General features: G+C 41.4%; 1 protein-coding gene across 4 annotated transcripts in view; it reads right to left on the reverse strand.

Annotated features, from left to right (window-relative positions):
• Positions 1 to 26308, reverse strand: part of PIGN (phosphatidylinositol glycan anchor biosynthesis class N) — a 637819-nt gene that overhangs the window by 227790 nt on the left and 383721 nt on the right. For all 4 annotated transcript variants that reach the window (XM_073630904.1, XM_073630905.1, XM_073630902.1 and 1 more), the window contains 2 exons: positions 14981 to 15080; positions 2801 to 2893 (listed from right to left, as the gene is read on the reverse strand). In XM_073630904.1, coding sequence (XP_073487005.1) covers positions 2801 to 2893; positions 14981 to 15080 — 193 coding nt within the window. The remainder of the gene's footprint in view (positions 1 to 2800; positions 2894 to 14980; positions 15081 to 26308) is intronic.

A 26308-nucleotide genomic window follows, 5' to 3' on the forward strand; every position in this document is an offset into this window, starting at 1 on the left:
GGTTTCTTCGCAACACCAGTCGCTGTAGTAATTTGGACCGTCGTGTCTGCATGAAGAGAGGTAAGAACGAAAACATTCTTATTATCCCTCCACTTCATAGCGAGCAAATTTTTACACTGCAAGCAGGCTCTCTCCCCCAGCCTAAGACGGGAATCTACAAGCCGCTGGGGAAAGCCCCGGGGATTAGGTCGCACAGTGCCACATGCTCCAATCTGATGATCAAAAAGGTGACTAAAAAGTGGCACGCTCGTGTAATAATTGTACACGTACAAGTGGTACCCCTTTCCGAATAAGGGTGACACCAAGTCCCACACAATCTTGCCAGCGCTTCCTATGTAGTCAGGGCAGTTTGTCGGCTCTACGTGACTATCTTTTCCCTCGTAAACCATAAAACTACATGTATAGCCTGTGGCCCTGTCACAGAGCTTATACATCTTGACCCCATATCTGGCACGCTTGCTGGGAAGGTACTGTTTGAATGACAAGCGCCAGAAAACTTAATCAGGGACACATCAACGCAGACAACTTGATGGGGAGTAAACAAGTCTGCAAAACGTTGGTTGAAGTGGTTTACGAGGGGCCAAACTTTGTAGAGCCAATAGTATCCAGGGTCTCCACGAGGACGACAGAGTTCATTGTCATTGAAGTGCATGAACCGCAAGATCTGCTTGTATCGTGCCCTGGTCATGGAGGCAGAGAACAAGGGCATATGGTGAATTGGGTCAGTGGACCAATATGACCTATATGAACTCACTCTTTTTGGTTATGCCCATGTTATGGGAAAGGCCCAGAAAGAGCTTAAATTCAAGACAGTAATTAGTCTCCAATCTCTGGCAAGGGAGGACTGGGGAATAGTGGCGATGTGTTGACCAGCTTTGGTCCACAATAGATCTATAGAGATCTTCGGTGAAAAACAGCGAATAAAAATCAAGTGACGTAAAATCATTTCCACCTGAATGCCGGGTTGGCTAGTGAATGGGGGAAGTACGGGTGCTGCTGAAGTGGTGGGTTCCCAATTAGGATTGGCGAATGCAGTAGGAAGAGCACTATGGGCACGATGGGCCTGTGTTCGTCTTCTTGGTGGCAGCGGGACACTACTTGTGCTTCCCACCTTGCCAGCTTGAACTGCACTCATGGGACTCGCCACGTGATACTGCAGTGCTGGATGTACGACCAGGGTGTACTAGGCCGCTGGTGCTGGTGCGGCGCTAGTACTGCTCTGCTCTATACGAGGGACCTGCGGTTCTTGCACATCAACGACAGAAGAAGAAGTTTGGGGTCTGGTACGTCTGACCTTGGCAGGGACCACAACTCTGTCATCAGAGCTATCTTTCATGGAGCCGCTGTCATCTACAGGATCGTATTCTGAGCCTGAATCTGACAGATGAGTGACTTCCTCTTCACTATTTGTCATGCTCAGAAATGTGTATACCTCTTCATTAGTGTACCTTCGATTTGCCATTTTGGACTCTAAATTTAGTGGTACACTAGTGAGACTCACAGGCAAAAAAGCTCCTGACTGTTAGCGACTGTATCAAAACGCTACCAACAAAAACTGTTAGCGATCGCAGGGATCAGGCCTGACTCTGTGAACGCTGCAGTTATGTGTGTTTAGTAAGTGACAGTGATCGATCGATACTGCACTTGGGTGGGCTGGATAGGGCTGGGCCGAGGGGCAAAACGCAGGTGCTAGCAGGTATCTGGGCTGATCCCGCTAACACTGTGTTTTTGGGAACCTTAAACTGCTGGGGACACTAGTATAGATCTGATCCGATCAGATATTGATCCGTTCAGATACTATACCACTAAGAGAGGTGTATGTTGCGTGCGTGGGTGTTAGCGGTACTGGCGCTAACCTGACGCTGCCTGGGGCGACGCAGACCTTATCTGACCCTAAAACTTAACCTATATCACCGCCGGGCGATCAGGGGGTTAAACCTTTATTCGGTAATAAATGGCGGGTGCCCTGAAACTATAAAAAACAAACTAACTAACCAGCGTCACCCGTAACAGTTATACGGTGATCACTGGTGAAAGGGTTAACTAGGGGGCAATCAGGGGGTTAAAACCTTTATTAGGTAGTATATGGAGGTCCCTGTCGCTATAAAACACTGACGGCGAACCTATATACTTACCTCCCTAACTAGCGTCACCTGTGACACTAATACAGCGATCAGAAAAACGATCGCTTAGTGACACTGGCGACGGGGGGGTGATCAAGAGGTTAAAACTTTATTGGGGGGGGTTAGGGGGTATCCTAGACCTTAAGGGGCCTACCACTAACTGCCCTACCACTTATAACTGACACCAATGCAGTAAAAAAAAAAACCTTATTGGTGTCACTGTGACAGGGGGTACAGGGGGGTGATCGGGGGGGGTGAAAAGTGTGCCTAGTGTGTTCTACTGTTAGTGTAGTGTTGGTGCAACTCACATTGATGTCTTCTCTCCTCGGCCCCGGAACGAAAAGACCGGCTCGAGGAGAGATGACATCACTTCCTCTGCCGCTGTTTACAATACAGCAGCAGAGGAAGATTTTCATTCATTGGGAGCGATCGCGAGGGGGTGGCCACGAATGAGTGGCCTCCCCCTCAGCCTGGATCGCTCCCCTAACGAAGCCGACCACGGGTATGTGATTTTGCCTGCCCGTGCCATTCTGCCGCAGTATATCTGCGTTAGGCGGTCGGCAAGTGGTTAAATTCAGATACCAAAATAAGAATTCTATTACTTAGGAGTTTGACTTTAAGCACTTGCATGTGGATTACTATATTGCAATTAATCAATTTTCCCAAAAAATGTTTACCTTAGCTTGCCTCCACAGCTTGGTAACTAATGGCCAACAAGCAAAACCTAAAAGTCCAATAGTAAGCACCGAACGATAGAAGAAGCTCAGAACCTAAACAGAGAAAGGCATGCAAAAGAAGATGGTTGAAGATGTTATGAGAAATCAAAGAAAATGGTAAAATAAATAGTATCTTAAACACAGCTACATCATGTAAATGTGCAAGAATTGTAAAATTTCCTAAATTGTATATCTTTACATGAACACTGAATACATTAAATCGCTCTTACAGTGAATATACAGTCTGTCAGCAGCAGAATAAAATATAACGTACTCCATTTTACAGCTAGGATTTGTACCAATTATCAGACCTTTCTTAAGCCCGAAGTACCTTGTACTCTTTGATTGAGAAAGTACTCTAGTCTAGTAGTCTCATAGTAGAAGTCACGGTGCAAGTTACTTGTGAAAAATAAAGACTTGTTCTCCTTTTTTATCCCAACAAGGGCGTAGCCAGAGTACAGAGTAAAATTTTGAAGTGGTGTGGGATCTATCTTTCAATTCACTCACTGCATGCAGACATGCCATGCACTGTGATTTGTATAACTGTTCATCCGCACAGATATGGCATATTACCTTTTGATTTGGCCGATATAGTTAACACTTTGAATGTTCAAAATATTTTAGAGTAACAGAAAAACTATAGACACGGAAAAGGAATCTATTTTGGTTGCATATGTTTTCACCTCTTTGTGACAACACTTGGTAGAACTAACTTTTCCTTGTCAAAAGAAGTTTATTGAGTATACAATGTTATAAAGATACATAAAGTAAGTTTACAAGGATCTATAAAGTAAGCTCATTGTTTTACAGTAGGTTTTATATAGGTAAATATCATGAAATTTCAAATATTAAACATTGGGTTCACGTAAACCTAAATTAAAGATATATATCATTTCCTTAGTTGCTTTTGTAGGCATTTAAATGATTTATACCTACTATACATATTGTTTACAAGTAGAGTGTATATAGGTCAAATAAATTCTGATAATGAGCTTTAATCGTAAGGTGGAGAAAAGGAAAGAGAAAGAAGAAAAAGGGTTGAAAGGTAGAGGTATGGTCCACAAGGTTGTCCCGCTCGTCAGTTTATTCTTTTTAGTTCTCTTTGAAGCCTTAGAATGGGTGTCTCTGTAAGTCATTTAATCTGTTACCATGGCAACAGGACAGAGTCATTGAAGTTTGACAGGAACTGTTGTTTTATCCAAGGATGCCAAAGTTTTTCAAATTTTGGAATTTGATTTTGATCGATGGCTAGCATCTTAGCATGGGACATTGTATTATTCATTCTGTGAATTGTTTCTGCTAGTACCAATGTAGGAGATTTCCATGCCTTGGCCACTGTTTGTTTTGCAGCCGTTGTTAGTTGGATCATAAGTTTGAATTGAGAGAGTGTTAACCATTCCGGTTTTAGATTAAGTAAAGTTAAATATGGATCTGGTTGTATTATTTTTTTAAATATTTTAGATGCAATCACGAAGACTTCCTTCCAGAAGGTTTGGATTACTGGGCACGTCCACCATATGTGTAAATATGTGCCTATTTCTGGGCATCCTCGAAAACAAAGAGTTGAGGTATTAGGTGAATATTTTGCCACTCTAGCGGGTACAAGGTACCAGTGAGTTAGGACTTTATAATTTGTCTCCTGTGCTAAGATGTTGGGTGAAGATGACTTAGATGTGAGCCATATGTTAGACCAGTCCGAGTCTTCTAAAGTTCGTCCCAGGTCCTCCTCCCACCTCTGAACGTAAGAGGGTCTATTAAGATTTGCTACTCCATATAATTGATTATAAAGTGATGAAATTGTACCTTTAGCAAATGGATCTTTTGTACAGATTGATTCAAAAATGGATAATTGGGATAATGGTGTATCCCCCTTTAGGAATGGTGTATAGAAATTTTTGATTTGGAGATATCTAAATATCTCAGAGTTTGGTAGATCATATTTTTCTCTAAGCGATGGGAATGAAAGGAATGATTTAGATGCTATGAAGTCATTTAGTGTCTGAATGCCTGATGTTGTCCAAGCTTTAAAAGAATTTGGGTAGATCCATGCCGGATAAAAGGCCGGATTTCTGATAAAAGAAAGGAGAGGATTGTGTGGAGATTGTAACTGATATTTGGTTTTTAGTTTATCCCAGAGAGATAAGAAGTGTTTAGTTATGGGATTATGAATTTTAAAGCGGTCTTTAGGATCAAGCCATAATAAATTTGATATTAATAGAGGGTCATTTTCTGAAGCCTCTATAAATACCCATAATGGGATTTCCTGTTTTGCATGGTATTTGGACAGACTGGCCAAATGTGCTGCTCTGTAGTAGTTAGTAAAATTAGGGTATCCCAGGCCTCCTTTATTTTTGGGAAGATGTAGTGTGTGTATAGGTATACGTGGTTTAAAAGAGCCCATATAAACGAAGTTGCTCTTTTTTGTACTATTCTCAAAAAATAGGAAGGAATTGGAATAGGGAGGACTCTGAATAGATAAAGCAATTTGGGTAGAATAGTCATTTTGATTGCATTAATCTTCCCTATCCAGGATAAAGGAAGTTGCGACCATTGTTTTATTAGATTTGTGATCTGTCTTAATACAGGAGGATAATTGGTTGAGAATAAGTCAGAATGAGATGCTGTTAAATGAATTCCAAGATATGGGATTGATTTTTCTGCCCATGTGAATGGGAGTGCAGCCCTAGCCGGGATCAATTCCATGTTTGTGAGTGAAATATTAAGCACTAGGCATTTCTTAGGATTAATCATAAGGCCGGATAGGGCTGCAAATCCATCAAGAGCTGGTATTAAATTAGGACCAGAGACCTGTGGTGATGATAGAAAAAGTAATATATCGTCTGCAAATATACATAATTTGTGTGTAATACCTCCTACTTCAATGCCAGTTATAGTTTGGTTTGTTCTGATGTATTGGGCCATGGGTTCGAGTATAAGGGTAAATAATAAGGAAGATAATGGGCAACCCTGTCGGGTACCTCTTTCGATATTAAAGGCTTCAGATTTGTATCCAGCATATTTTATATAGGCTTTGGGTTTATTATATAATGCTTTGATCCATGTTAAAAAATGGGGTCCAAAACTCCATTTTTGTAATGAATATTGCATATATTGCCAGGATACTGTGTCAAATGCCCTCTTAATATCGAGAGATAGAAAACATAAAGGGATTTTCCGTTTTTTAGCAATATGTGCCAATAACACTGCCCTGCGTATATTATCGCCTGCCTGTCTATTTGGCATGAAGCCTACTTGATCTCTATGTATTAATTTTCCTATAATGCTATTGAGGCGTTTTGCTATTATTTTTGCTAATAATTTAATATCGAGGTTTAACAGAGAGATAGGCCGATAATTCACACAGGAAGTATCATCAGAAAGGGGTTTTGGGATCATACAAACAATTGCCATTAGTGTTTCTTGCCGAAAAGAATGTCCATCTAGAAGTTTGTTAAAAGTTTCAGTGAGAACGGGAGAGAGTATTTCTGAGAATGTTTTATAGTATAAAGCCGAGTAGCCGTCTGGGCCTGGTCTTTTGTTAAGTTTTAGGTCTTTTATGGCGTTAGCAACTTCATCTATAGTTATAGGCTCATCCAAACTGCTTTTTTGATTCTGAGATAACTCAGGTAAGGTTATTTTTGAGAAGAAGGATTCAGCTTCTGTAGGATTAAATTCATTGTTTGTCTTGTATAAAGTTGCATGATGTGAGTGAAATTTATGGACTATTTTAACCGGATTACAAGTGTAAACATTTTTTGATCATTTCAAACGTATTGGTTTGAAAGATTTGTTAGTTGAATTTAATGCCCGAGCCAAATATGTACCTGGTTTGTTTGTATTCATGTAGAAATTGTGTTTGGAGCGTTTGAGGGATTTATCAACTGACTCAGTGAGAAATAGATCGTATTCCAATCTAGATTTTTCCAGATGAGATTTTGTACTCTGAGATGGATTATCTTGAAATGATATGTAGGCTGCATTAAAATTGAGTTCTAGTTTTTTTGCTAGATTTTTGCGTTCCCGTTTAAATAGTGCCATTTGTCTTTGTATTGTACCACGCAAGACAGGCTTATGAGCTTCCCACAGTGTTATTGGGGAGATGTCTGTTGTATTATTAATTGATATGTATTCCTTTAAAGCTTGTTCAATGGCCATCTGATGTAGTGGGTGTCTGAGCATTATGTCCGGTAAGCACCACGTTGGGTCATGCGCTTTTGGTATGGCTGAGACTATAGTAGTGTATACTGCATTATGGTCAGACCACGGAATCGGAATTATATCTGATGCAATAATTTCTGGTATCATTCCTATTGTTAGAAAAATATGATCTATTCTGGTGAAGGTTTGATGAGGGTGCGAGAAATAAGTGAATTTCTTTTTCATTGGGTTACTTTCTCTCCATGAATCTACCAGATTGTATTTGGAAAGAAGTTGAGAAAAAGGTAATCTAGAGGTTATTTTGGATGGTGTAAAAGGTGATTTATCTAGAAATGGGAGGAGGACCTGGTTCGAATCCCCACACATTATCACTGTTCCTATTTTGTGTGTATTAATCACTTGTAACATATGTGAGAGGAATGGTGTAGGTTGTTTGTTAGGAGCGTAGTAGGAAATCATCGTGATTGCTGTATCCATTATATAAGCCATGAGTATCAGGTATCTACCTTCTGGGTCTTTAATTTCTGATGATAAGGTGAATGGTGTGGATTGGTGAAATGCAATTAGAGTTCCCCTTTGCTTGGTACAGGCAGAAGCCGTGTAAATTTGTTGATAAAAAGGAGAAATATATTTTGGAGTAGAATCTTTGGTGAAGTGTGTTTCTTGGAGGCATACTATGTGAGCCTTCTTGTTATGGAAAGTACGGAAGGCTTTGGTCCTTTTTTGAGGGACATTTATTCCCTGAACATTCAGGGAAAGTATATTCAGTGGTGCCATGGCAATAGATCAAATAGTTTTGACTTACTTTTTGTTATGCAGAGCTGACTGCGCAGATCAACCTGTGTGGACTGAAGAGATGAATAGATAGAAAAGAAACCAGTGAATTCTGGAGTAAAGAGTAAACAAAAAACATATGAGATTAGATGATACATTGTATAAATTATTTTTTGCAAGTAATCACAATTTACCCGTGAAAGAGAATAAATATCTCTCTCAGGGGAATAAGTGCCTTCGTCACACTCCCACATAATATGGTTGGGAGAATGAGGAGGGCTAATGGGGGTACACGGATTTTCCGCTTACAGGAGAGAAGTGCTATGTCAAAAGACATCAAAATGATGTTTCATTAATTGGAGTGCAGAATATAGTTTTTGTTGAAATTATTTATTCCAGGGTGGTTGTATATGGTTAGTCTTGCCCTAGGCTAAATAATTCAGTTAGAAAGGTACTGTTAATAACTTTGGTATTGATGAAGATAGTTTGAATTATTTTGGGATTTTAACCCTTTTAGAGTAAACAATTACATATTTTATTCATATGTAACTGTTTAGATATGTTAACTCATAAAATTGAGGTTGTATTGCTTCAGATTAGAATAAACAAAAACATAATTCTAGGAACTAGTTAGGTAATAATATATTTGTTTTAAGAAAAGAAAGAAAAAGCTTCCATTACTTCTGGATTATTGAACATATTTGTCCTAAAAAGTAATAAATCTATTGTTATTACCTGATAATATATAACTGAACAAGAATTTCCTTATTTCACTTATATATTCTAAGGCTATATGAATCAGAAGTAATAAGAAATATAACTGGAATGTAACATGATCCCACACAGTGTGTGACTATCAGAATGCAGTTACATTCAGTTATAAATATAGGTTTTTTATAGAGAACCATCTCTTAGTATAATAAATGAAGAGATATCAGGAATTAGGATGTCAGTCCATTGAATCTTCTTGGTCCATGGATGATGTGGCATAAAGGCCTCTTTTGTGAGAATGATGATTCCCATTTTGTTCTGAAATTTTCTAGGTGCTGCCTGAAGGTGAAGATGACGCCATTCTTCTGCGTGTGGGAGTGTTGCTGCTTGTGGGTTCTGTCAGATTTAATTTTAAAAGGGTTTGTTGTAGTTCATCTGCTGATCTGCTTCTGTAAATTGTACCTTGGTAGTTAAATCTGACTGAAAAGGGGAAGCCCCATTGATACATAATGTTGTGGCGTTGCAGTTCCATTAGTTGGGGTTTCATGGATCGTCTTTTAGTAATAGTAAGTTGGGATAGGTCAGCAAAAATTTGATAATTGTGTCCTTGAAAATTAAGTTCCTTTTTTTCTCTTGCAGCAATTAGTATTTGTTCTTTCGTTCTGTAATAATGAAATTTTGTGATTATATCACGTGGGGGTCCATCTTTCTTTTTGGCTGTGAGGGCTCTGTGTACTCTGTCCAGTTCTAAACGTTCAATAGGAATATCTGGCTTTAGTTCTTGTAATAGAGCAGTAATAGTAGATTGCAGGTCTGTCACAGTTTCAGGTATTCCCCTTATGCGCAAGTTTGAACGTCTGGCTCTATTTTCGTAATCTTCGAGCTTAGTTTGAAGTATTAAATTCTCTTTTTTTAATTGTTCCAATTCTGTTATATTTTCTTGGGTTGTAATTTCAATTTCATCAATTTTTATTTCTAAGGCTGCGGTGCGGTTTCCCAGCTCTCTTATTTCTTTGGTTAGGCTTTTTGTTATTTGGTCTGAGGTTTGTTTTAAAGCCTTATGAAGCATCTTTTCAAATTGTAATAATATTACTGGGGATACTGAGGAGGCTTGTGGAGAAGTTTGTGAGAGGATTTGTTCTGTATCTGACTCAAATGGAGAGTCTTGCTGTGACATTTTCTGTCTGTGAGAGTGCCCTGATGCTGTATCTTGTGAGGTGACTGGAGCTGCTTCAGCTGCAGTGAGTGCCTGTGAGCTCTTTGTGAGGTGATTTTTATTTCTGCCACGGTTTCCTCCCAGTACCATATTTCCTGCCCAAACTTTCACAGTTTGTTCCCTGGGGCAAAAAGGTTCAAATGGATACCTTTTGAGCCTGCAGGCTCCGCTTTGTCCTTCTTTTCTCTCCTCAGCGGTGTGGAGCTCTAACAATGCATGTCTGCTCCGCTAGGCTCCGCCTCCTGCCCCCCAGTAGAACTAACTTTTAATCCAATTACAGCTTTAACTCTTTTGGGGAAGGTATCCACTAGCTTGATACAGCTGAATCCTTGAATTTTTTACCATTCTTCATCTTGCTCTCTAAAGCCTCGTACACACGATTGGATTGTTGGCCAACAAAGCCTCAGACTTTTGTCCGAAGGGCGTGTGCCAGGAACTTGTCTTGCATACAAACAGTACACGATTGTTGGCCAACAAACACGAACTTAGTGACGTATTACGTGGAATTTTAGCTCTTAAGCGCCACCCTTTAGGCACCTTCTGCTAATGTCGCGTTTGGTGAGCATTGATTCCGAGCATGTGTGTTTGTACTTTGGACTTTTGTGTGACGGACTTGTGTACACACGATAGGAAAATCTGACAACAGACTGCTGTCAGACGAAAATTTACTAGCCTGCCATCCAACATTTCTTGGCGGAAAGTTGGACAAAGTTGTCTGATGGAGCGTACTAACGGTCAGATTTTAGGCAAACAGTCTGTCATCACACAATTCCCTGCTCAAAAATCTGATTGTGTGTACGAGGCTTTAGACTGGCTGAGGCAAGCTATTGAACTGTCAGAGATTATGAAATGAATTGAAGCCGGAGCTTCAGTGGGCCATTCTAAGGTACTGGGGTTCTTGGTCAGCCTAGCTTTGTCTATGCATTCAGGGTTATTTTCCTTCTATGAATATCTGCCCCCAGTCATGAAGTTAAACTCTGACTTTAATCATCCAATCGTGTACAAACAAAAATGCTGTTTTTTTAAATATTTTTATATTACCTTGCAAAAATGCAAAACTAAGCTACACTACAATTCTACACTACAATGCTTTGGGAAAAATGATCTTGCAGAGTGAAACTTCACTTGCAAAGTTAACCATGTATTTGCCTTTCCACTAAGACCAAAAAGTTACATTTTAGTCTCATCAAGCCAGGTAACTTTTACTCTAAGATCCGGTTCACACTAGGGCGACTTGTCAGGCGACTTAGCCAGCTGACAAGTAGCGTCCCGTTCTGTACAATGCGTCGCTCCGACTTAGAAAAAGGTTCCTGTACTACTTTGGGGGCGACTTGCATAGACTTCTATATAGAAGTCATTTTGCAAGTCGCCGCTGCAGTCGTGTTCAAGTCATCTGAGGCAGTCGCGCTGGAAGTCGTGCTGCCTCAGTGTGAACCGACTCTTATTTTTGTTATGTCTTTCTGACTCCCACATGCTATTTAGCAAATTGCAAACAGGTTTTGTTATGGTATTTTTTTCATTTGTGGCTTTCTTGTCATCACTCTTCTGAAAAACCCAGCTTTGAGTAATTTACGGGTTAGGCAGTAGTCCCATAGACTGATTCTCCTATCTCAATTGTGAATCTTCACAATAACCATTGCATCTCAGAGTAACTCCCTCCTACCAGAACATAACCTTCTCAAGGCAGAGCATCAGTTGTGCCACTTTTCCTTCCTTTTTAAAATAACAGGCTTAAAGGAGATATATATATATATATATAAAAAGCACCCATATTAACCTTGATGCTGCAGCTGTTCCATGTTGGCTCTAAGGCCGGGTTCACACTAATGCGACAAACGCTCCAACATTGGGAGCTCATGTCGCATGACGTGTGAAAATTAATGTTTCCCTATGGGAGCTGTCCTAACTGGTCCGACACAAGTTGGTTCGACTTTGAAAATGCTCCCTGTACTACTTTGGTCCGACTTTGATCCTACAACAGCCCATTGACTATCATTGAAGTCAGATCAAAGTCGGATCGCCGTCTCGCATGATCCGACTTTGGCATGCGACTTGTGCTCAGATGATCTTGAGGGGGGCTCTCCGTGCCAAATCCACGAAAAAACGGTGTGGGGGTCTCCCCAAAATCCATACCAGAACCTTATCCGAACACGCAGCCCGGCCGGTCAGGAATAGGGGCGGGGACGAGCGAGCGCCCCTCCCCTCCTGAACCGCACCAGGCCGCATGCCCTCAATATGGGAGGGTGGGTGCTTTGGGGCAAGGGGGCGCCCTGCGGCCCCCCACCCCAAAGCACCTTGTCCCCATGTTGATGAGGACAAGGGCTTCTTCCCAATAACCCTGGCCGTTTGTTGTCGGGGTCTGCGGGCGGGGGGCTTATCGGAATCTGGGAGCCCCCATTAATAAGGGAGCCCCCAGATCCCGGCCCCCCACCCTATGTGAATGAGTATGGGGTACATTGTACCCCTACCCATTCATCTAGGAAAAAAAAGTGTCAATAAAAAAAACACACTAGACAGGTTTTTAAAGTAATTTATTAGGCAGCTACGGGGGTCTTCTTCCGACTTGGGGGTCCTTCTTCTCCGTGCCAGGGTTGTCGGGAAGAGGCCCTTGTCCTCATCAACATGGGGACAAGGTGCTTTGGGGTGGGGGGGCCGCAGGGTGCTTTGGGGTGGTTAAAATGACAGCCGGGGGACGCGCCTGGCTGCATATGATGGGTACAGTGGCTGCACATGATAGGCACAGTGGCTGCCCATGATGGGCACAGTGGCTTTATTTGGTGGGCACAGTGGCTGTATATGATGGGCACAGTGGCTGTATTTGGTGGGCACAGTGGCTGCATATAGTGGGCACAGTGGCTGCATATGATGGGCGCAGTGGCTGTATTTGCTGGGCACAGTGGCTGCATATGATGGGCACAGTGGCTGCATATGATGGGCACAGTGGCTGTATTTGATGGGCAGAGTGGCTGTATTTGATGGGCACTGTGGCTGCATATGATGGGCACGGTGGCTGCATATGATGAGCACGGTGGCTGCATATGATGAGCACGGTGGCTGCATTTGATGGGCACAGTGGCTGCATTTGATGGGCACAGTGGCTGCATATGATGGGCACAGTGGCTGCATATGATGGGCAAAGTGGCTGCATTTGATGGGCACAGTGGCTGTATTTGATGGGCACAGTGGCTGCATTTGATGGGCGCAGTGGCTGCATTTGATGGGCACAGTGGCTGCATTTGATGGGCACAGTGGCTGTATTTGATGGGCACCTGTGGCTGCATATGATGGGCACAGTGGCTGCATATGATTTAAGGCTAGGTTCACACGTGTCCGATTCGATTTTCCACAGCAAATTTCCAAAGCAGCTGTTCAGCTGGAAATTCATGTACAGTTCAGATGCAAATTTTTGGAGCCAGCAGTCTCCGGTGTATTTAACAATAGCTGATTGTTAAGAAACAGACCGGGAAGCCAGCCACCACATCCTTAACAATGGATGACCCATCAGTTGTCAGTGGAGTTCCCCACTGACAGCTGAACGTAAAAAAAATTGCCAGCAATAAAAAATTGTGAAAAAATGGCCTGAGAGTTCCCCCCAATCCATACCAGACCCTAATCCGAGTATGCAGCCTGGCAGATCAGGAAAGGGGGGGGCGGGACGAGCAAGCGCCTCCTCTCCTTCTGAACCACACCAGGCTACATGCCCTCAACATGAGAGGGGGTGCTTTGGGGCAGGGGGAGCTCTTTTCGGCAATTCCTTTATAAAAAAAAGCAATGTCCCCAATGTAGCTCCAGCGGCAATCACGATGCACGCCGACCAGAAAAAAAAACAAAAAAGAAAACTCTTCACCCATCGCTGGCCCCTCGCCATTTGCCCGCACCCCCATCTGACAGTTCTTAAATAGCTAAGAGGCAGGGCCACCTGGCGAAGTCACCAGTGACCTCGCCATCCTGTGATATCATCAACCCAACATGCACCTGCTGATGACATCACAAGGGGGCGTGGCCACCCTGTGACATCGCCGGGTGGCTCTGTCCCTTAACTATTTAAGAACTGTCAGACAGTGGAGTGGGCAGACGGCGGGAGCCAGCGACGGGTGTGGAGGTTTGTTTTTTTTGTTTTGTTTTTGGGACAGCAGCATTTATCGTGATTGACGCTCAATTTACACCAGGGGACGTTGTTTGTTTTTTTTTTATAAAGGAATTATAAAACTGTCTCTGTGTTTTTTTTATTTTGAATTTTTTTTTGTCAATGTACCCCATACACATTCATATGGGGGGCGGGATCTGGGGGCCCCCTAGTTAAGGGGAGTTTCCAGATTCTGATAAGCCCCCTGCCGCAAACCCTCACAACCACCAGCCAGTGTTGTGAGGAAGAGGCCCATGTCCTTGTCCCAAAGCACCCCCTCCATTATGAGGGCATGTGGCCTGGTATGGTTCAGGAAGGGGGGTGCTCATTCTTACCTCTCTCTTTCCTGGCCTGCCAGACTGCATGCTCGGATAAGGGTCTGGATTTTAGGTCTCCCGTGCCATTTAAAATCTTGTCATGGGGGTTCCCCTCAAAATCGGTCTGGTATGGATTTGGGTGCCCCACACCACTTTTTTTAAATTTTGGCATAGGGTTCCCCTAAAATTCATACCAGACCCAATAGGGCCTGGTCTTGATCGGGGGGACTGCCCAAGCTGTTTTTTTTCCTTAATAAATTTGTGTTCAAAACTGATGAGATGTATGATTCAGATGCATTTCCATAGAAGGCAATGAGCTGGAATTTGCATCTGAAGGGCACCATGGACACATGGACAGCTAAATGTGTATTTGTAAAATGCAGTGGGTCTACAATTGATTTAAGACAAACAATAACATAATATATGACCTATTTGCTTATGAACTGTTTAACTTTCAAAAGATTAAAAATAAAACTAACCAAAGACCACTACAGTCTCCCTTTAAACAAGTTACTACAGTAGTTCGGAGGGCTAGGTCTTATTAATGTTCTAAAAACCTGAAAGAAAAAGCTATGCAGAAAAGAAACTAAGGGGCAAGACAAGTGTCAGAAACCAAGTGGCAAACATCATTTTCTCATTTTTGCTCTGCAGTTCCCTTAATCTTTTCAAACAACATTTTCATTATAATCCTGGTGCCTGGATTTCATATCCTTCAACATGCCCCTGTTCCTTAGGACCTTGTCTTATCAAAGTAACCCTTGTTTCAATGCCATTTGGATTATTATCTACCACTTAAATCTTAAAAATTTGGAATGTATGTAGTTTTTCTTCTTACTCACCAACAGTAAAACGCCAAAGCCTATAACGATGATAAATCCCAGCACTCGAAGAGCTGAAACTGTGATTAGATATATTTTGAGCTGATGAAGAATCCATAATCTAAACATATAAAATAAATATATAAAAAATCTATACTTTTACAATATATAAAGTAAGTTTGGTTTTAATAACAAAAAGGTATTACAACAATGGCTCAAATGTCAATAAATGCAGTAAGTGTCAAACAGTGGACCCTACTGCATGCAGAGACATTTCTGAAACCAAGAAATGAAGTTGTTAAGGCATTACGATTTGAACAGCCTTGGCCAGTCCATTCAGGAAAGTAATTTTAGAAGTAAATGAATGTTACTAAGTTCTAAGTGGCAGACAATTTGACAAACACGTTTACGATACTGGCTATTTTCCTGTGATGCAGGTCAGACACATGTTAATAGCTTGGGTTGACCCTTAAGCACTTCCATGTATTATCAGGCAGATTAATCTAGAAAAGCAGCAGTACCACATAGCCTGCAGTGTCTTCTAGTAATCGTCTCAACAATATCAGCAGGCAGCGCTGAGCTAAGCAAAACTGCAAGTGTTTGGGATCATGCCATGGATGAACAATTAGTTAATAAGTCATGGAATACCGTTGTTCTATACAAGTTGTTTAAAAGATCGCAAACACTGTTCATATTATAGAAAAATAGCAATACAAATCTTCGTTTTCTTTTTTTTTTCCCAGTGTGTATATGAACACTATCATATAAAATGTAGGACCCTTAATATTAATGTGACCCCTAGGATCCCACAACAGTTTATGCTTATAGTTGCATTTAAAGAGATGCAATTCATAGTAACAACCTTATGCAATTTTTTAACCACTTCAGCCCCAGAAGGATTTACCCCCTTCCTGACCAGAGCACTTTTTACAATTTGGCACTGCGTCGCTTTAACTGCTAATAGCGCGGTCATTCAATGCTGTACCCAAACGAAATTTGCGTCCTTTTCTTCCCACAAATAGAGCTTTCTTTTGATGGCATTTGATCACCTCTGCGGTTTTTATTTTTTGCGCTATAAACGGAAAAAGATCGAAAATTTTGAAAAAAAAACGATATTTTCTACTTTTTGTTATAAAAAAAATCCAATAAACTCAATTTTAGTCATACATTTAGTCCAAAATGTATTCAGCCACATGTCTTTGGTAAAAAAAAATGTCAATAAGCATATATTTATCGGTTTTCGCAAAAGTTATAGCGTCTACAAACTAGGGTACATTTTCTGGAATTTACACAGCTTTTAGTTTATGACTGCCTATGTCATTTCTTGAGGTACTAAAATGGCAGGGCAGTACAAAACCCCCACAAATGACCCAATTTTGGAAAGTAGACACCCCAAGGAAATTGCTGAGAGGCATGTTGAGCCCATTGAATATTAATTTTTTTTTGTCCCAAGTGATTGAATAATGACAAAAAAAAAAACAAATTACAAAAAGTTGTCACTAAATGATATATTGCTCACACAGGCCATGGGCATATGTGGAATTGCACCCCAAAATACATTTAGCTGCTTCTCCTGAGTATGGGGATAACACATGTGTGGGACTTTTTGGGAGCCTAGCCGCGTACAGGGCCCCGAAAACCAAGCACCGCCTTCAGGATTCCTAAGGGCGTAAATTTTTGATTTCACTCCTCACTACCTATCACAGTTTTGAAGGCCATAAAATGCCAGGACAGTTCAAACCCCCCCCCCCAAATGACCCCATTTTGGAAAGTAGACACCCCAAGCTATTTGCTGAGAGGCATGGTGAGTATTTTGCAGCTCTCATTTGTTTCTGAAAATGAATAAAGAAAAGAAAAATGTATTTTGTGACAAAAAGCGAGGTCTGCAAAATACTCACCAAACCTCTCAGCAAATAGCTTGGGGTGTCTACTTTCCAAAATGAGGTAATTGGGGGGGTTTGTAAAACTGTGAAAGGCAGTGAGGAGTGAAATAAAAAATTTACACCCTTAGAAACCTTGAAGGTGGTGCTTGGTTTTTGGGGTCCCGTATGCGGCTAGGCTCCCAAAAAGTCTCACACATGTGGTATCCCCGTACTCAGGAGAAGCAACAGAATGTATTTTGGGGTGTAATTTCACATATCCCCATGGCATGTTTGAGCAATATATCATTTAGTGACAACTTTGTGCAAAAAAAAAAAAAAAAAAGTGTCTTTTCCCCGCAACTTGTGTCACAATATAAAATATTCCATGGACTCGACATGCCTCTTAGCAAATAGCTTGGGGTGTCTACTTTCCAAAATGGGATCATTTGGGGGGGGTTTGAACTGTCCTGGCATTTTATGCACAACATTTAGAAGCTTATGTCACACATCACCCACTCTTCTAACCACTTGAAGACAAAGCCCTTTCTGACACTATTTGTTTACATGAAAAAATAATCTTTTTTGCAAGAAAATTACTTTGAACCCCCAAACATTATATATTTTTTTAAAGAAAAGGCCCTACAGATTAAAATGGTGGGTGTTTCATTTTTTTTTTTCACACAGTATTTGCGCAGCGATTTTTCAAACGCATTTTTTGGGGAGTGTAATATGCCCTGTGGACTATCTTAAACTGAATAAGTCTGTCTCTCAAGGAGACGAGAGAGTTAAAGGGAGAGTCCCATATATTATCCCAATCATCCTCATTAAGTTCAGGGATATCCTTAGACCATTTTGATCTTAATTTCTCTAAATCAGGGAGAGAGGCAGTTGTTAAGTGAAGATACAATTTAGATGCAGCATTCTTTGTGCAATCCAACCTAAGAAGCTTCTCTAAGGCAGATTGGTCTAGTTATAGAGGAGAGCCAGAGAATTGACAGCTGAAGGCATGGGAGAGTTGAAGGAAATGAAAAGAATACAACTGAGGGATATTGAAGTCGGAGATTAGTTGGGAAAAAGAAATCAAAGATTTATCCAAAATGGTCTGTATCACTTTTTTTATCTTAAAATTAGTCCAAGCATAGGGGTCGGGTAGTGAATAGAAATGCTCCAGAGTGGGATTTAACCAGAGGGGAGCATTAGGTGATATTGCCTGTAGGGGATATCGTTCAATTTTGAGGCCCTCTCCCCATACACTTAGCGTGGTAAGCATAGATGGTGTCAATGAATATGAAGCACGAGGGCCCCGAAAGATCAAAAATTTCAGTGCCTCTAGGGATCCCAGCACTGCTGCTTCTACCTGAGTAGCGGAATTTGAGGTATCTGGGTTAAGCCACCAGGTCGTAGTTACTAGCTGAGAAGCCAAGTAATATTTATGGAAATCTGGACATGCCAGGCCACCTTGGGAGGTCGGGCGTACCAATGTCGCCCAGCTATACCTAGGGGGCTTTGATCTCCATATGAATGCTGAGAAAATACGATGTAGCCTTGCAAAGAAAGATTCAGGGATCCACTGGGGAGAGTGTCGAAATAAATATGTGAATTTAGGTAATACATTCATTTTTATTAAATTTATCCGTCCTAACAATGAAAGGGCTAATGACTCCCATGCCTTCAGCCGTTGTTGAGTCTCCTGGATCACAGGTGTTAAATTCAGGGATCTATAGTCTGAAACCTGTCTGGAAACCACCACCCCTAGATATTTAAAATGCTCCACCCATCTTAGGGGGGTAACCATATCGGCAGTAGCACGAGCCACAAAGTCTATAGGAAATAGAAGTGACTTTTCCCAGTTTACTTTAAGGCCTGTGACTGCGGAGAAAGAATTGAGGACCTGTAGGGCCCCCTTAAGTAATGGTCCTGCGTCATTAAGAAAGAGGAGTAGGTCGTCCACATACAAGGCGACCCTTTCCTCCAGCCAGCCAACACGCAATCCCTTAACATGAAGGGAAGTACGGAGAGCCTCCGCCAGCGGTTCCATCGCTATGGCGAACAGGGCTGGAGAGAGGGGGCAGCCCTGTCGAGTACCCCTTGACAGAGAAAAAGACTATGATAAGCTACCTCCCAACTTGATAGCTGAGGTGGGGTTTTGATAAATTATCTGTATCCATTTAATAAAGATGAGGGGGAACCCCATCCTTCTAAGGACCTCCCAAAGAAAAGGCCATTCGATAGTATCGAAGGCCTTTTCAATATCTAAGGAGGCCACCACCCTAGTACCTTCATTCAAATGCTTTGCATGTATATTAGTGAACAAACGTCTCAAATTTACATCGGTTGACCTGTTGGCCATGAAGCCAGTTTGATCAATATCTACAACAGATGGTAATAGTGGCTGTAGTCTGATGGTAAGTAATTTAGTCAAATCTTGCCCAAATGTTGTCAAATATTGCCCAAATGTTTGATGAAATAAAAATGATGATCTTAGGCCGAGTACATGGATACCAAACATGACATGCTTTAAAACTGCGCACAAACGTGCAGTGGCGACAAACTACATACATTTTTAAAAGCCTTTAAAAGCCTTTACAGGTTACCACTTTAGATTTATAGAGGAGGTCTACTGCTAAAATTACTGCCCTCGATCTGACCTTCGCAGTGATACCTCACATGCATGGTGCAATTGCTGTTTACATTTGACGCCAGACCAACGCTTGCGTTCGCCTTAGCGTGAGAGCAGGGGGGGACAGGGGTGCTTTTTTTTTTTTTTTTTTTTTTTGTTTTCCTTTATTATTTTTTTTGCTTTTTTATCTCATTTTTAAACTGTTCCTTTCATTTTTTTTTTTTTTTTATCATTTTTATTGTTATGTCAGGGAATGTAAATATCCCCTATGATAGCAATAGGTAGTGACAGGTACTCTTTTTTGAAAAAAATGGGGTCTATTAGACCCTAGATCTCTCCTCTGCCCTCAAAGCATCTGACCACACCAAGATCAGTGTGATAAAATGCTTTCCCAATTTCCCAATGGCGCTGTTTACATCCGGTGAAATCTAAGCCAGGAAATGCTCGTAGCTTCTGGTTTCTTAGGCCATAGAGATGATTGGAGCTATTCTGGTCTCTGAACAGCTCTATGGTCAGCTGGCCGAATCACCGGCTGCATTCTCAGGTTCCCTGTTGGGACAGGAGAGCCAGAGAAAAACATGGAAGACGGTGGGAGGGGGGGGACATTCCCTCCCACTGCTTGTAAAAGCAGTCTAGAGGCTAATTAGCCACTAGGAATGCTTTTATATGAAAGCCAACCGCTGGCTGAAAAGAATGATACCAAGATAATACCTAAACCTGCAGGCATCATTCTGGTATAACCACTCAAAGTACAGCAACATACCAGTACGTTGCTGTTCTTTGTTGGGCATATATTGTAATCTTTTTTTTCATGCGGCCTGTGGGCTGAACAAAAAAAAAAAATTGATTGGTGGGTATGCCCGCCATTAGAATACCTCCCTTCATCCACCCACTTCTAATGATGGGCATACATGCACCATTTATATATGCCGAAGCATGGAAGCATCTGCCCCAAAAGTTAGGAGCAAATCGCTCCTCCGCCCCTGCTGCCCCCAGGCTTCGGCATATATCACCTCCGACAGCGCTGGAGTCACGGCTTTATGTATCGTGGGAGCAAACGCTGTTGCTGTCAAGATAAATAAATCCGCGCTGCAGCTGAATGGCGTACCTGAAAACAAAAAAATGGTTAACAATAAAACACAGTAAACAGTAAAGTATAAAAAATTGCATATCTGAAAAGCAAACATGATAAAACATAAAATATTGCAGAATAGAAAACAGTAAAAAAGAGCAGAACAATAGAGAGAGAATAGAGAGAGAGAACAATAAAACAACAACAATTTTTTTTTTTTTTTTAGTTTGTTTTTTTTTTTTACACTTTTTTTGTAACTGTAACTTTTATAACTGTAACTGGTTCCAGGTTCGGGTCTCTCAAAATGCGATGGCATCTTGGGAGACCGTGTGAAAGTGTGCCTAGTCTGTGCAATGCTGTACCCTACGCTAATACTCAACTAGTGTATGGTAGCGTTCAAAACATTCACCAATGCAAAGACCAGGATTGTCAGGACAGGAGGGACAATAATAGCGCGTGTCACGCCTATATCCATGCTTGCTGCAGACACAACATCTTTTTTGGGGGCTTTAGTTGGGTAGGGGTACTCGGGAGGACATAAAGAAAATGCAACTCATGCAGCCGACTGCATTTGGTTGGGGATGTGAATGGGGGAAGTACGGGTGCTGCAGAAGTGGTGGGTTCCCAATTAGGATTGGCGAATGCAGCAGGAAGGGCATTATGGGCATGACGGGCCTGTGTTTGTCTTGTTCTTGGTGGCAGCGGGACACTACTTGTGCTTGCCACCTCACCAGCTTGAACTGCACTTATGGGACTCGCCACGTCACCAAGTGTTACTGCAGTGCTGGTTTGACTATGACCGGGGTGTACTAGGCCACTGGTGCTTGCCAGTTCACCAAAACGCTACCAAAAAACTGTTAGCGATCGCAGGCCTGACTCTGCGAATGCTGTGTTTAGTGTTTTGTAAGTGACAGTGATCGATCGATCGATACTGCACTTGGGTGGGCTGGGCTGGGCGGAGGGGCAAAACGCAGGTGCTAGCAGGTATCTGGGCTGATCCTGCTAACACTGCATTTTTGGGAACCCTAAACTGCTGGGGACGCTAGTATAGATCTGATCGGATCAGATATTGATCCGTTCAGATACTATACCACTAAGGGAGGTGTACGGTGCGTGCGTGGGTGTTAACGCTACTGGCACTAACCTGACGCTGCCTGGGGCGATGCAGACCCTATCTGACCCTAAAACCTAACTTATATCACCGCCGGGTGATCAGGGGTTAAACCTTTATTAGGTAATAAACGGTGGGTGCCCTGACACTATAAAAAATAAACTAACTAACCAGCGTCACCCGTAACAGTTATCCGGTGATCACTGGGGAAAGGGTTAACTAGGGGGAAATCAGGGGGTTAAAACCTTTACTAGGTCCCTGAAGCTATAAAACGCTGACGGTGAACCTAAATACTTATCTCCCTAACTAGCGTCACCAGTGACACTAATACAGCCATCAGAAAAACAATCGCTTAGTGACATTGACGACGGGGGGTGATCACGGGGTTAAAACTTTATTGGGGAGGTTAGGGGGGTATCCTAGACCTAAAGGGGGCTAAGACAAACTGCCCTACCACTTATAACTGTCACAAACTGACACCAATGCAGTAATCAGAAAAAAAAAACTGCTATTGGTGTCACTGTGACAGGGGGTACAGGGGGGAGATCAGGGGGTGATGGGGGGTGAAATGTGTGCCTAGTGTGTTTTACTGTAAGTGTAGTGTTGTGCACTTACTTAGATGTCTTCTCTCCTCAGCGCCGGAACGGAAAATACCGACTCAAGGAGAGATGACATCACTACCTCTGCCACTGTTTACATTACAGCAGCAGAGGAAGATTTTCATTCGTTAGGAGCGATCGCGAGGGGGTGGCCACGAATGAGTGGTCTCCCCCTCAGCCTGGATCTCTCCCGCCCGCGGGAAGCAGATCACGTACCAGGTACGTGATTTTGCCTGCCCGCGCCATTCTGCCGCAGTATATCTGCATTAGGTGGTCGGCAAGTGGTTAAAGAATGACTGAGATCGGCAAATTGTCATCCACAAATCACAGCTATTCATGAGACAGCAGAGTCTAGGTGACTGTTCTGCTATAATCTCATGGTCGCTGACCATGCCAGCCGGCTAGCAGGTCCTGGTTGCTGTCACTGAATAAACATGGTCATGACTATTTTTAATTAATGACGTCAATCTGCATCACCAGCTGACTTTGATATTTAGCTGCCAGCCACCGAGTAGTCATTCACCTTGAGAGTCCGTAGGGAGCAGATTGTTGTGCGCAGATCATTGTGTTTTTGTCAACGGGTCGTTAGGGTATTGTTCATCTTAAGTAATAATGGATCTACATCGCAGGATGATGTGATTGAAGATGAATTTATACCATGTTAGCTTTAAAAAAGGACTTTATTACATTTAGACATGTGTAGAATGGAAAAATTAGTTTGGTTTCGTTCTGGATAAATTTATGTTACTAATTTTGTTTCGTTGATTCGTTTTGGAATTAGTTTTGTTTGGTTTCATTTCATTTCACTTATTAATTTTCTAAAGAATTCCAAATTTTCGAAACAAACCGAATTCGGATCAGTCGAAAAATCATCGACCGATTTGAATTCTGTGTGAAGAAAAGCTGGCTGTTGAGGAGCGGGCCGGGAGGCTGACTGCCGCATCCTTAACGATTGATCTACGATTGATCTACATCGGGGGACAAAGTACCCTATCTAATTTGAGGGCAGAAGAGGAAGCACAAAATCAGCACTTCCCTGATGTACATTTGAGATGGGGAGGGGCGCATACAGTATTTTTATATACCTGAAACTTATTATTATTGCAGCAAGAGAATGGATGGGTGATAGCTATTGCCACTGCTGAAGTTTGGGGCCTTTTTACAAAATTAGAACACGTGCTCTATAACCGCTGAAAAGTTAAAAGGCTTTAAAATCGACCTGAAGATTGGGCAAGTGGCTTAATGGGGAGAGATGTATACATTTAACATTTAAAATGATTGTATTCCTACCCAGTGTCCAAAGAAGAGATGGCAAATACATCAATTCGATAAAATTGACTAGATTAGATTAGATTAAAAGAACTGCACACATGATGGGTAGAGGGAAGAGTACCTTGCATAAGTAATATTGCAAAATATTTCAGGATACCTAATAGAGGAGTTTTATGGGGCTTTGGTTGGTTAAGGCACTGAAAAAAAGTTGAAGGTCGATGGGAGAAATATAAAGATACATACAAGTGCTCCAGTCATTTAAAAAGAGTAATGTGATTTGGTTTTATGTATTTTTTTTTGGACTTTATACAATTAGGTAGACTTGCTATAAAGGAAACAAACATTATCAAACAGTTATGGTGACACTTTTAATAACAATGAATCTGTAACTTAAAACATATAGCAAAGATACCAAACCCTCCCTTACACAAAGTTGTTACAGAGGTTAAAAAAAAAAATAATAATAATAGCGCAGGACTCCTTGCTGTGCATTTTAGTGTGCTTTTTAGTCCATTTAAAATTAAAGTAAAGGGGACCACGTCAAGATAATGCTAACTGTTAATCCTGTCCAGCTGCTATCAAATTGAGAGACCTCAATCAAAGATCTTTCACTTTAGTTCATTTAAACCATTACAATTTCTCAGTGCAACTCCATGCATTAAAACACGTTCATGTGTTTTATTATGCATTTTACATGTTACCAATAACTCTTATGGAAGATGTGCTTTCTAAAAACTTCAGCAATCACAATGTTTTAAAAAGAAAACAGCAATGCAAAAAAGGATACAGGAAAATAACTTTCTAGTTTAAAAGCACATACAACACAGAGGTGTAAATGTGCTCTATACATGCGATTTCTACCCAACACAAATGAAGCATGTGTATGCACTTAATGCACTAATTAACAAGAGTGCCTAATACCTATCTCAGTGCCCCCATTTACCATTCTAAAAGGGCTACACCATCACCACAATGCCTAATTAAACACCGTTCATTACACAGCTGTTAAGTGTACTGGAAAGCAGTTTAGGTCATTAGGGTCAGTCATTTGATTTGTTCATACAGCATACAATGCTTATGCTCATATTGATTTCCTAAAGGCAAGTATGCAGAGCATTACTACTTATGGCCATTTACAATGGAGATTGCTATTCTTAGAAAAAGCATAGGTCACTAAATGACATTTATATTACGTGAATACATACTTATTAAGGGTCTACAAATTCACCTGACATCCTAACAATGCGTTGAACTTGTCAGTCTGTTACAATGCTTATTCTCAAATGAAAGAGCATGTTTACTTCTGATAGAATACCCCTTAGGATTGCCTTTTGTTCAATCATAATTCTAAATGGCAGATGTTACTTTCATTGATCTCAGATTCCCAAGCTCGTAACTCACTTGGCACAAACAGTCAATCCATCTGCTATGTTTGACAGTGGTGAATCTCACAGTTCATTAAACATGACTTAAAGTAGTTATGTCTACTGTCTTTTACATGTTATAGTGCTGCCAACCTAACAAGTATATCCCAGTCTACGTGTAAGACTTATGTTCAATGCCTGACGATAGTTATAACTAGCTGCATGGCAATTCCATGACAATGATGTTCCCATATGAAACATTGTTTTTACTGTATAATATAGCATATTATTAGATTTTCTTTGCAAAAAAGGGAAGGAAAAGCCCCAACAAGGTACATCTAGAGACATTTACACATACTAGTATACATCATTAGTCAGAGCCATTATCATGTTTGTAATAACTGCAGATGTTGTACATACTCTATTGAACTGTAAACCAATACATAAGGATCTTTGTATTGTGCCACAATGAGAGTAAGACAGGAGGTTCAAAATGAGATCTAGTACAGGTTAATAGGACCATCTTGCAGCATTACTGGAATGTTCTAGTAATTACTGGGCTATAACTTTAGAAAAGAAATGAAGGAGGAGAGAAACAGAAGAAGAGGGAAAGAATATAAAAAAAGTGGAGGAGGATAATGAGGGAGGGGAAGGGGGAGTGAGGGAAGCAGGGGTAGGGGAAAGGGGGCGAGGAATACAATTCCTCCTCCCAAGGACATCTGGCAACCTCATAGCTCAAAGACCTGGTGTGGTTGGGAGTAGGAAATACACGTGGACCAGATGTTTAGACATTTGTTATGGGTATCAGAAGAAAAAGCTAATAGTTTTTCATTAATGGGCCAATTCCTTCAAGAAATAACCTCCAAAAAATGTAACATTAGGGACTTTCTAGAACAGGCCACAGTTTGTTTGGTGGCATTAAAGATAAAGGTAATTAGGTTTGCTGTTCGATGAGGAATATTTATAGGTTTGTTCATTAAGGCTTCTACTGGATCCTTGCATAGGTTACAGCCTAGGACAGTATATATCAGGGAATTCATAATCTGCGAGCCTTCGGACATGCCCACTAAATATATATAATTGTGCCTTCCTGTCCACAGGTATGGAAGCACAATGAGTACTGGGGTACAAATTTAGTGATTCTGAAGGCATAAGATATCAGTGGAAAAGGACTTTATATGAGTTATTCAAAGCCAAAAAATGTAAAGAGCTTTTAGCATTTAAAGTCCATATTTCCATACAGTCCTCTTCTGATAGGGCTTTACCAAGTTCCTCCTCCCACTGGAGCATAAAATGTGTTTTTGCATAAGATTTGGAGGAACTAATAGAGACCTGTAATAAGGAAACAAGGCCTGAAGTATGAGGATTGGTGTGACACTTATTTTTGAAAGACTGTGGTCAGCTGCAGTAGAGAGGCAACAAAATGTTACAGGTGCATTTATTGGTACA

The sequence above is a fragment of the Aquarana catesbeiana genome, linkage group LG05 (genome assembly GCF_042186555.1).
Source record: "Aquarana catesbeiana isolate 2022-GZ linkage group LG05, ASM4218655v1, whole genome shotgun sequence".
Lineage (NCBI taxonomy): Eukaryota > Metazoa > Chordata > Amphibia > Anura > Ranidae > Aquarana > Aquarana catesbeiana.